Consider the following 12,541-nt stretch of genomic DNA (forward strand, 5'->3'; position numbering starts at 1 on the left):
ATCACAAGAACACATTATACACAAGGCGAAAGGAATGATAATCCCAAGAAGAGAAACAGCATCACGCAAGCCAGAGATGACCTTGCCCAAACCTTTACAGACAAAGCACTGTAAGTTCTGAAGAAGATAAAAGAAGAGACAGAATATCTCAAGGAGTTTCAGTTTCTGCCTCTGTCACCGTCTCAGTGTGACACAGGCATGATTTGCTTCATCTCTGTACACTACTTTTACTAGTCTTGAGAATGGCAGCATTCATCTGACTTGTCAAGTGTTGCAAGGAGATATTTAATTAAAACACAGAGATCTGAGGCTGTTACTGGGAAAAAAACAGAATGGGAAACATCAGGTAAAATTTTTCCAGTTTCAAAAATCTCCTCCTACTCCAGAGAGACCACACATCCCAAGTTTACCCTTTCCTCCATGTCTGGCACAGAGTTATGTTCATCATCTGCTAATGATTACGTTGCTTAACTCTCCCAAACAGGGCTGCTTTCAAGTTCTGGCACTGTCAAAAAATATTTACCAGTGCGAAAGCTTGGGAGCATTTTGATAAGCAGTTTTAAAATGTATTCTTCAGTGCTACCAAAAAGAAAGGCAAGTCAACTGAACTGAAAAAAGGAGGAGACACTTCACAGGATGAGTAGGCAATACCTGCACAACTCCTGCAGAGCCCAGAGCACATACAGAAGTTGCAATTAGGACACGTGGTCACACTTACCAGGAGGAACAGGTAGCTCAGAAAAGTTGACTTTTCTCCCTGCTTTATGGGCTCTTATGGCATCCTGGTATTGCTGTAATCAAAGGCACTCAGTAAGACATAAAATGGAGTTTTATGTTAACTGTAAGTTATCAATCATTTGTATTTAACTACTACAACTACTGCAGAATACACAGTATTTTGGTATTAAGTTGTATATGCATACCACCACCTTCTAATTCTGACGACAATGTGCTTCAATGATTATTCGCACCTCTTTGTGAAATAGTAAAAAATGTCAGAGGGAAGTTACAATACTGTTCTGAAACTCAAGTTTCCTACAATTTTAAATCTCTAAGTTATCTCACTGACACATTAATAAGCAGCAATCTTGGAATAGGAACTCAGCTCTACAATTTCTGCAGCTCAGAAACAGACATCACATTTTTAAAATTCTTCTGGCATGAAAGACTGGGGGGCTTTACCTTCTTCCTACTTCTTATTTACAGTACGTGCCCTGCCTCTGAATTGGTGTTATTTCAGTAAAGCTGAACACTTGTATTTTGTTTTTCCTTACACCAAAGGTTTTAGAGCTTTTGCACTGAAATTCTTTCCAAATAAAAGGACAGTACACAAATTATTTCATCCCAAAAAGTTCTTCAACAAGAGAATTACCTCCAACAGCTTTGCTAGATGCAAACAGCTTGCTACATTTGCATTTTACCTTGGCTATCCTCTCGTGCATTCTGCCTTTCCGATCATCCCCACTTGCTTTAGCTTGTGCTGCTGCTGACTTGTACTTTTCAAGCCTTTGCTGCAACGCTTCCAGCACTGTTTTTGGCTCCTGCAGGGAAGCTTGAAATAAGAAAGACAGTGAAAAGATATGTCATTCTGACTTCAGAACATATAAGCTGCCTCTTTCCTACCCTTCCTTACCTTCTGCAGAGACAAAGCTATTGTTGAAAACTCTTACATACAACTCTTCTAAAGGAAGTTTATTAATTTTTTACTTTCATTACTGGTCTATAAAAAACACAGATGGGATCAGCAGCAAACAAAATTTAGGAATGCAGCTAATTATACTCAATCCTGCCATACTTCACTGGAAAATACAGACCTCAAAATGACTTTCAGCCCTGCTATCTTTATGGCTTCATACAAAAATCCAGAAATCCTACCTGAAGCTTCTTGGGTTTGGGATTCGAGTGCTGCAAGATTCTGAGAACTTCCCACTGAAGCTGGTACCTTTTGCTTGGATGTATTTTGTACATTTCCTAAGCTTTCAAGATCTGCAAAGCAAGAAAAGCAAGAAGATTCACAGCACGTTCCATAAGCAGCAAGTAAACGCCCATAAGTAAGAAAACCATGGACTGATCAGATCACCTATGAGAAAGCCTTTTGGCTTCAAAAGAATACTTGGGTGGCTAGATAAGTCTAAATTTCTCAATATTCAGAGAAAGTGCTTTACAGCAGAAAAATGTGAAATTCTGATTTAATTTAGGTTAGTGCTGCTTACTAAGAGGAAGAAAAAAAAGTAAAAGCATTTCAGGTATTCTAAGAATTCTCTCACAGAATATAACTTGCCACCTTGGCAGGAAACATGAAAAAAATCACTTGGCATGGAAACATGAAAAAAAAAATCACTAAATTGACTAAAATATCCTAGTAACAAAAGATGTGCTGAAAAGGGAAGGAAATAATACTATGTATTCAGAAATCCAAGTTTCAAATAATAGTGGTTATTTTTAGAAAACTAGAAAAATATCCACAACATCCAAGTTTAACATTGGAATATGCCATGGGTGAGAATTCTCTCTAACACCATTTGATGATCAGTTTACAACTGAAGGAGCTGTAACAGTCATGATTTACTGAAACAGAATAATTTGTCATTTATTTTCTTTTAATATAATAATCTACTACTTGCAGTAAATTGTCAAAAACACTGACTTGCAGAAATCAAATGTTGGTTGTGATGCTAGATCTATTTTAATAAGAAGTCTCTTACACCAATTCAAGTATCTGTAATATTTTATCTAATCTTCCTAAGATTTAGACTCTAATGCACTGAAATTAACTATGTTTATATCCCTGTTAGCATATTTGCTGATCTTTTAATCTGAAACCTAACGAACTTCAGATGAAACACAGGACAACACTAAGTATTTACAGTGAACTTCGAGAATGTGCCCTCATCTCTGCCACTTAAATATTGTCTCCTGTTACCTGAAGTTACAAAAGAAGGAAAATGAGGCACCATCACATATACCAACTTTGTAATTCACAGATATTAATATAAATAATGATACCTCATTTTTCTTGGATGGTTTTGATCAGAATTTGAAATATGCACTAAGTCTCAGACCTCAGCGATCTTTAATTCTTACAGCTTCACAATCAAACTCAGAACCATTTCACATTACAGCAAAGGCAGACTTCTAAAAGTTTCTGTAAGGTACACCTTACCCTGAGGAGATGGAGGCATGTTCTGGAGGTCTATTGGTTGTCCATTGTCCAGAGCTTCCAAGACCACATTAAATTTCTAATGCAGAGAAACAAAACAGAAGGTATATTCTAGTATGGCCAAGACTTTCTAGCTGTCACAATGAACACATGACATTCAATGAATGCAGAAGCACGGTATGTGGGTACAGCACAGGGCATGTTTAGCATTCAGGATTTTTTGTGTGAGTACCTTGCCTATCTTCATGTATTCCTTTGCCTTCTCCAGGTCCCCTTGCTGCTTGGCTTTCAGAGCTGCTAATTTATATTCCTTCTGCCTCTTAAGTAGTATTTCTCGTGTGTCGCTGCTATGGAGATCTGTGAAAATAAAATAATACTGAGACTTACACAGAGCATGGAATACATGCATCTCTAGTTATGTTCATCTACCTGCACATCTACACCTTTGAATCTCACATCCAGCTTTCCCTCTCAGCTTCCAGTTCTACCAGGCTTGACAATCCCACTTTTCCCAGTTAAAAAAAAAAAGTCTTTTAATCACGATCTCCAAAAATCTTTAAAGCATCTAATTCCACATGTTGCAATACTGGAGAAGCTGAGACACTAAAGGTTGAACATACTGACACACTGCAGACCACGGCTCTGTAATAATATGTGATTTCACTGCCAGAGATGTACTATCCAACTGCCAACTTTATCTGAAATGTTCAGTAAGGAAGTGCAGGCACAGGCAGTGCTTTGCAACCCCACTGAAACATGGAGAAAGGTGTAGCGTTAGTATCGTGCTGCAACAGCTTATCCTCTCAGATTATAGTACCTGTTTCCAGGGTAGGACTAGAAGCAGCATGACTCTGTAGAGATTCCAATTCCAGGTGCTGCTTTGCTTCACGTGAGGTCTTCTGCTGATCACTTACACAAGACTCAGCACTGCTCTCTGGTGGGACACCAACTGAATCTCCTGAATTTTCCTGCTCTGCTCCTGTGGCTTGAGATACGTGAGAAGAGCTTTTTCCTGTTGCAACAGGAGGTGGCACTTCTTCCTCATTGATTTTTTTGCCTCTCTTCACTGCAGCCAGCATAGTTTCCAGCGTCTGGGAAAGATGGAACACCAAAGTTGGTAGGTATTTTCATCAAATATAGTGCTAGCATAAAATCATTAAAACATGAATTAATTCCTCTACTCATGGTGAGATCTATTACATCCCATCACTAGAGACGGATGTCCTTTAGCACTCCCTCTTTTTCTGCAAAGGCAACATCAGCACTAGTGAAAGGTGCCCAATTATCAGACTAACACAGCACAAAAGACTTGCTACACAAACTAGGTAACTGAAAGTAGCTCAGCACCTACAAGTTTCACACAGATGATGTTGTACAGTCAGCTTTGTAACAGACAATCAATCACCAAGAAAGCTATTTGTACCACCCGTAAATATATTTTGTCCATAAAACAAAATAAAATATACTATGCTGAAATGTCACTGCAAAATGGGATTTAGGGAAAGGAGGAGTCCACATACTTATTTTGTGGGGATGAGAAAAACCATTAAACACTAGCAAACGAAATGGGACAGCTGGTGACTTACGGCAAGAAGCTCTCACCATTATTAACATGGGTTAACTGCTAGTCACGAAGTTCCTACTTGTGGTGGAGAAAGGGTTTAAAAAAACTATTTTATTTATTTATTTTTAACTTCAACTTCAGACAAGTAAGCATTGTTGTCTTAAAGCCAAACCAGAAGTTTTTACTTCATTCATCTTCCACAGAAACTGAAATTGAAGGACAGAAAGACAACAACATCTCATCAGTGTCAGAATCACCACTACTCTCAGCTGTGGCACTGTTTGACCTACTAAGTAACAGTGGGACATATAATTTGGACTATCAGTATGTGAGATGGGGGTTCAGACCAGTCCAGCAACCAACACGCAGCTCTCCCCTCCCCATGTGTTACCTGAAACATGGAATTAGACTCTCTGGGATTAAAGTTCACAGTTCCAGGAATGAAGTACATGAGATAACTGTACACCATTTGCTGGAGTGCCATCCAGATAATTATGGAACTGTGAACAGTGAAGTAAGATCCAGTCTACTAACCTTAGCTACACCACTTAAGCACATGGAAACTCCCTACCTTGAAAAACAAAGCAAAGGAAGAGACAAACAGAGCACTAGGTTTTCTTATTTGATAAGCAACCTGGTTTTGCTACTCCTCTTGTTCTCCTAGAGGTCAGGTGGTTACACATACATTCCATTCAGAGCAAAGTGGCAGAGGACACACACAGAAATATCTCTTCTTGTGCATTTCCTTTTCTGGGTTTGGCCTCAGTCACTCCCTTTGCACACTTGGTAGCCAAACATATTACACTCTTCCCTCACTGAAAGATAAAGCTTTGCTTAGCAAGACACAGTTTGTCTCTCTTAGCAAGAGACAATGCAGGAGATCAGAGAACAGGGAAAAAAAGACACTGCACAGCAGCAATCACCAACCACTACCAAACCAACTGCAAGCACGCCACCTGGCTGAAAACATGCAGAGCTAAAGAAACTGCTCCTTGCTGCAATCTGTAACGGTCCTAACGAAAAATCCTATTTGATTCATTTTCAAACACACCAGAGGAAAAGTATCCTGCTCTTGTCTCACAAAACCAAGTGGGAGGGAAATACCTGAGGGAGAGCATCAGTGATGAACTGGCAGGGGTATGCATTGGGAAAGCTCCTAAACTGTGAGTTCAGGTAACAATTAACAGTCATTACAGGTAAAATTCAGGTCTAGATGGGCAGGTCCAACACCTGCATTTACCATTTTCCCTGTCTCCAACTGCCACTAGCTACATTCAACAGAAAAAGAGGTGATGCACAGACATATGAAAGTACACTTTACCTGTGTATTTACTATGCAGCAACACTAGTAAATGTTTTTAAATTACCTCAAGGCAATATATTAGAATTTATCTGCCATTTCAGCAATTTCACACATCTGAAAAGACTGAACTACACCTCTGAGAACTGATTTTGTCACCTCCTTGTTCACATAACTTATGAATCTAACTTACCTTAAGGCCTCTTTCGTACCGGCGTAGCTTGGCACTCTCACCCAAGTCCTTTGCGTTAGAAATTGCCGTCCTATAGTTAAGAATTCTCTTCTCTATTGTCTGTTGCAGCTCACTGGTAACAGCAGGAAGTGAGGTGGTCTCAGAAGAAATAATAAGACAAATCAAGAAAACTTACTTCATCAAACTATAGGAGTTTTTGCACAGCACTGAAAAGCAAGCATTCTTCTTCAAACACACATTCGCAACAAACACAAGGATGGAGCAGGCTCTCTAAAACAGAGCAGCACTTGTACTACACTAACAGCTCCTGGATCCACCTCTGGGCTTTCTCTCAAAGGCGCAATAGAGAAGAATGGGTGGAGACATTTAGAAAATTCAGTCAACAGGGTAACGGGAGCCATGTGGTTAGAGAGTAGGTGAGGGAGAACAGTAAAGCCTTTCAAACACCACACAGCAAAGGGTGTGAATAAATATTTTGGCACAAATCTTTTCTCCTTTTCTAAACATGCTAGTTTACTTCCCTCACGGGGCTCTTCTACTTGGTTTTACTATAAGAACTCTTCCTCCTACAGCTTGAGCTTAGGTCAGTGACAAAAACATCCTATGCAAAGTTACGAGTAGCTACTTACAAACACTCCACAGCTACAGAGACATCACAGATGGCTACTGATGTAATTATTGCTATTTATCTCTACAGCAACTCTGACAGACTCATTAATGGGCACAATGCATGAGGGCACTGGAATCTGTAGCACACAACAGACACAGAGCAGTAACTGAATAACAGATTTAACTGCATGAGAATTGACAAGCTGAACTGAGGAGGCTAATGCTACTGAGAAAAAAAATCCACTAAGATGTCAAAGATGCTGAGTTATAACAGATCTCACAATCTTAGCACATAGCTTAATGGCCAGAGGAGGAAGTCACAACATTTAGAAGTGAACAGCTGTTTACATGCTTGTATGCAAAATGAGGTGTAAGGCATGCTGAATTCAGTTTACCTCCTCGATTCTGTGCTTACACTGAAAGGCATCCTTGGAACACAGCAAAAAAATAATCATTCATCTCTATAAATACGGCACTGGTTCCCTCAGAGAAGACTGTAATAGTGTCGTTTTTCCTTCCCTCGAGGACAAAAAGGTCTCTCTCTTGTTTGTTACCCCTCTACTAATGTTTATCATGAAAGTGATTCAGCAAAACTGTCAGAAACATAAAGCTCTCTCCTACCTGTGGCTGCAGTTCAGGTTGTTCATTTTCTGCTTCAGCCAAGGACTGCTCCATTGTTATTGTTTCATCCTCACAGCTTCCCATCTCATCTTCCACCCCCAGAACTTCTTGCAATTCTGCCTAAAGCAAAAGTCAACAGTTCTCCAAAATACAGTTCTCCAAAAATCTGCCTCAAAATACAGAACAAATCAACTCTCCAGTTCCTTTGGATGGACCTTAAACACAGAGAATCTTAACATCTCATATCTCAGACATTTCTGTATTTATTTTAAAGAAATTGCTTCCATTAATTCCACTTGTATTCACAATGGAAAGCCAGATACTAAAAAGCCAGACTGCAGCTCAAGGATCACCACACAAGAGTATGGTTAGAGATCTGAAGCTAGAGAAGTACTTTCAAAACATCATTAAAACCTATGAAACTTCAGAAAAGCATCCTTTAATAATGGATGTTAAAAATGCTGCCTAACACTCCTTCCCTAAAAGCTAATCAGAAAGGAATTATTCGGGATCTTCCTCTCAGGCCAAGCACTACATCAGGCAATAGCAAAATAGTCAGACATCACTCTAAGGAGAATGTTTGATCCTTCATTTCACTATCTGACACAGAATGGGATTCTCACTGTTCTCCAACTCCTCTTCGACTATCACACATTTGAATGTGTCATGATTTGAAGAGTTAATCTGACATCTTTTCCAGGAGGCCAGTTGGCGAGGGCTGCCAATAAAGACTTGGATTGACTCTCTCTCTGTATTATCTCACACTCCTTGTAATAAATTACTTCCTCCTATCTCAATCGGATTTTCTTCCTCTTCCTTCTCCTGAGGGGAAGGAGGGGTGCCACGTGATTAACTCTTCAAACAGAAGAGCAGAAGTGACAAAATGTTAGCTAGGAAACTGTCACTGTGTTGTGCAGTGTGTGAGATACCTGTACCTTGTATGGAATATTTTGCATGCTAAAACTTCTTGCTAACAAAGTTACACATACCAACAGATCTGTATCTTTCTCCAAGTCCTCATCCTCTGCTTCCCCCTCATCGTCATTCAGGTCCTTCATGCACTCTGCAGCCATCTTTTCAATATGATCCATGGGCAGAGGAGCTGAAAAAGAAATCACAAAGAGATATAAAGCCCTAGACAACAGTTATGCAATCGTTGGATACAAATTCTGAAGGTATATCTACTGGTTGAAAGACAGCAGTGACTTTGCTTCCTCTGTATCTCTGGTAAGAGTCACAGGTAAATGAGGATATACTCATGGATAAAGGACCAACACTGGGGAAATGAGCATCTAGGGGAAAAAAAAAAAAGCTATACCAGTGTTTCTAAAAGTGACAGCCAAGGTGGGCAATAACACAATGACTGCTTCCAATAACCTAGCTCTTCAGTAAAACAAGGAGTCCAAACTACAAAATAATGAGTACCATGATAAACAAGTATATATGATGGAACACAACAGTGCTCAGAAAACATAGCTGCAGATGAGAAAGACTCTGTGCCAGGTTTGTACAGTAGTGGCATTTAAGACTGAGGAAGACAAACAGGTAGGTCTAGATGAAACAGGTGGCTCAGGGAAAAATTACTAGAAGTTGCTAGTTAAGTTCCTAGGCTGATTTAAGATAAATATCTCTATGATATTATTTACAGAAATAACTAGCAACAAGTACTTTGTCATCATTCAATTTTCCACAGAAAAATCAGAAAATAATACTGGCTATTCTTGGATGTTTTGTCAAAACTGTATTCCGCAGGTAAGATAAAATACAATGGTGCCACAAGAACAAATTAATATAAACCATCCATGAATAAATCCAATTACACGCTTCTATTCATGAAAGGAAATTACTGAAGCAGCCTTTGTTCCCAGTAGGAATAAACATCTGAATTAGTTTTATGCTCATGACAGATACTTATAAAAGGTATTTATGACATGATTGTGCATATTAACAAAGTCTCATCTTGTCAGATCTTTCTGTTCTGCATCCTTTGCCTCACGTCAGTTTACTCTAACAAGATGTAATTTATTCTTGGTATAACCTTTGATTGAAAGATTAAATTCTGATTTTTTATGGAACAGAAACACTGCATAGATATCCCAAAGTACAACAAACTATTTGTTTTTCCCACTTCTTTCCCATTTCTACTCTCACTCGTATTGAACTCAGCTGAGGTAAAAGTACTTCAGCTCCCATGGACCTGCACATATGGATTTGACCAAGTTAGCTCACAAAGCAGAGGCAACTTCAACAGTTAGATGGATGAGATGCAGACACTGAATCCCAGCACTCTTGCCTTGAAAATTTTTGTTCACATTTTGATAGAATATTCGGAGTCAGAAGGGACCCACCAGGATCACTGAGTCCAACCCCTGACTCCACTCAGAACCGACCCAAACACAAACCCTTTGTCCGAGAGCATTGTTCAAATGCTCCCTGAGCTCCAGCAGCTCAGAGCCATGCCCACTGCCCTGAGGAGCCTGTTCCATGCCCACTGGCCTCTGGTGCAGAAACTTTTCATAAACCCAGCCTGGCCCTCTTCTGACACAGAATGAAGGCAACAAACTCGTTCTTAGAGGGAGATTCCCCTCTTCAGCCTAAAAGCAAAAGCAGGCCACTGGCACAGAGATCTGCTATATGAATCAGGAAAAACACTTTCTTCTGCCTTCCTAACTACGCTTTTGCATTTTATGCACTGTCATCTCATTCCCTGAGATTTCCCTTTTTCCACATCTTTATTGTTACTTTGTGCTGCCATTTTATTTCAGGCTTCTCGTCTTTGCCCTGAGAACTCTACTGAACTCTTCCTTGTCAAGTTCTCACCTTTACTTCATACCATCCTTAACTGCAATCTCCTTTAACTATCCACTTCCTCCACACATTCTCAAAAGTGGAGATAATTGCACACAAATACCAACTGTGCACACGAATGACTCTGATACTTCCCTATGCAGACATGTCTCTTCATCAGTCTCAGCAAACGCTGAATAAAATCTAGGTCTTCAAGGCTTAGCTTTAGAGTTGATGTAAATGGAACTAAAACAGATCACATTCCTCCCCTGAATTTGCTGAATCAGATGAAAATTAACCCAAAGTTCATTCTGCTTCAATGATTTAAGTTACTCTATCAATGCTGCAGTACCTCTATCAAACACACTGCCAGTGTATGTGACACACAGCAATACTCTGCAACCAGAACAGCAGGAAAGTGGCTGTACTTCAAGGGTCAGAGTATCCCTTACCTGAAGCCCCTCTACAGAGAAAGTATCAACCAAGCTTCCCCAGATAGCTGGTTCAACTCTAACCCAGCATGGCAAGTTGAGGCTACAATTTCAAGCATCTCAGTAGCTGACCAACTGACATTTATGGTTGCAGATAGCAGAGACTTCTACACTTGAGATGTTGCAACAGTACAGCTTTTGTTGCCTGCAACCTCAAGGTACAGACAGATCACCTCTTCCCTACTTATCACAGCTCTAGAATATAAATCCAGGAGTCAGTTACTGCATCATGTGCTCAGCTATCCTCTCCCTTGTAAGCACAGCAGTGTTCACGCAGGCAGGCGACCAGATCAAGGAACTGTTTCACTTGAAAACCTAGCACAACAAGAGAAGTTTGTTTTTATAGCTGTGTTTCCTGAACCAGCTCACCCTGCAACTCCAACAAACATGCTAATTTGGCAGTAGAGCTTGTCCACTAGTAAACTGCCCCACTCGGCAACAATCTTGACAGTAGCCCACAGAAAACCTATAAAACATTGCATAGCTGTAAGTAAATACCATTAGGCAGATTAGCAGTAGATTCGTAAAATATTAACAATAACAACTATATTTTCCAAGAAACACTAAGCCTCCTGAATTACACAAGTTACCAAATCCTTCCAGTAACTCCAACGCTTCCAGAATCTCTCTCCTAAAAGAGAGTTTTTGTTTTGGTTACAGTATCCAAGTAACTAAAAATACAATGCTTATTCAATAAATTCACTCTAACCAAACTCAAAGATCAACCAATCAACCCAGCCTGCACAAGAAACATGTTTTCTATTTTAAACTCATCTAGCACCTACCACCACGTGTTATGACTCCACGCACTAAATTAACAAGCATATCTTAATTTAGTCATTATTAAATTAGCTAGCCATCATATGTTTTCCCTATATTAACAAGAACACAGACAAACTTCTCAAGCTTTTTTGCGCAACTATAACCTTTTGAAGTGAATACAGCTTCTGTAAGTGGTGCAAAAACTTTTCAGATAAATCAATGACTTGTAAGTAAATATCTTTAAAAAATTATTCTGGTTGTCAGTAGGTAAAATCCTGAGTCTTGGACTTACTTTTTCCTTTTGGTTTGGTTTTCCCTTCTTTCACCTTTGCTCCTGTGATAGCAGCAAGCTCTGCTTCTAGGTCACCATCATCCGCACCTTCCTCTGCACCCAGCAGCATCTCTTCAGGATTGAAATCTACAAACAGCCCCAGCTGGAGCCAAGGGAAAGAAAAAAAGTACTGCTGTGAGAAAGAAATGACACAAAAACATCACACTGTGTAGATTATTTCAACTTTTTTTTTATTTTTATTTTTTTTAAAGACAACTATAACATCACTTCTGTTACCAAAACAACACACACAAGGCATCCGTGACTGAAATGCAGTACACAAATCTTAATAAGCAATGAATACTCCCTCTAGAAACACTACATTATCAATGATTTCTAAAAATAAGATCTAATAGCTTGTCATAACCAGATAAAATAACCAGATAAAATGATGCCTGTTACACTGAGCCCACTAAGCAGATATCATCAAGGAAGTTCAGGGTAGCTCCTGTAACAACTAAGCTAAAGAAATATTTAATCACCGTTCACACAGTACAGGTCTGACATATACAAAGCAGAGACATCACCCTTGTCTTTTGGAATAAGCTGTATTTACATTTACAGAACTATCTTCTATTTCTCATTAACTCAGCACATAAACAATCAAAAAAAGGAAACACACACACAGAAACGTGACCAACATAAACCCAGCAATGTCTACACTGCACTGGGAAAAACAATCAAGTGTTCAAAATAGATTATCATTATAGTAAAGTGACAGCA

The 12,541-nt window shown here is 39.4% G+C and overlaps 1 protein-coding gene across 1 annotated transcript in view; it reads right to left on the reverse strand.

The window, feature by feature from the left end:
* The window catches only part of CC2D1A (coiled-coil and C2 domain containing 1A), a 27,447-nt gene extending 16,082 nt beyond the window's left edge, over nt 1–11,365 (reverse strand). The window contains exons 1-10 of the mRNA XM_046944893.1: nt 11,316–11,365; nt 8,437–8,549; nt 7,448–7,567; nt 6,218–6,355; nt 3,978–4,251; nt 3,393–3,517; nt 3,164–3,239; nt 1,876–1,986; nt 1,422–1,552; nt 719–791 (exon numbers count right to left, since the gene is read on the reverse strand). Of these exons, the coding sequence (XP_046800849.1) occupies nt 719–791; nt 1,422–1,552; nt 1,876–1,986; nt 3,164–3,239; nt 3,393–3,517; nt 3,978–4,251; nt 6,218–6,355; nt 7,448–7,567; nt 8,437–8,538 (1,150 nt within the window). The 5' untranslated portion in view covers nt 8,539–8,549; nt 11,316–11,365. The remainder of the gene's footprint in view (nt 1–718; nt 792–1,421; nt 1,553–1,875; nt 1,987–3,163; nt 3,240–3,392; nt 3,518–3,977; nt 4,252–6,217; nt 6,356–7,447; nt 7,568–8,436; nt 8,550–11,315) is intronic.
* Nucleotides 11,366–12,541: the final 1,176 nt, after the last annotated feature.

Source organism: Gallus gallus, chromosome 8 (genome assembly GCF_016699485.2).
Source record: "Gallus gallus isolate bGalGal1 chromosome 8, bGalGal1.mat.broiler.GRCg7b, whole genome shotgun sequence".
Taxonomy (NCBI): Eukaryota; Metazoa; Chordata; class Aves; order Galliformes; family Phasianidae; genus Gallus; species Gallus gallus.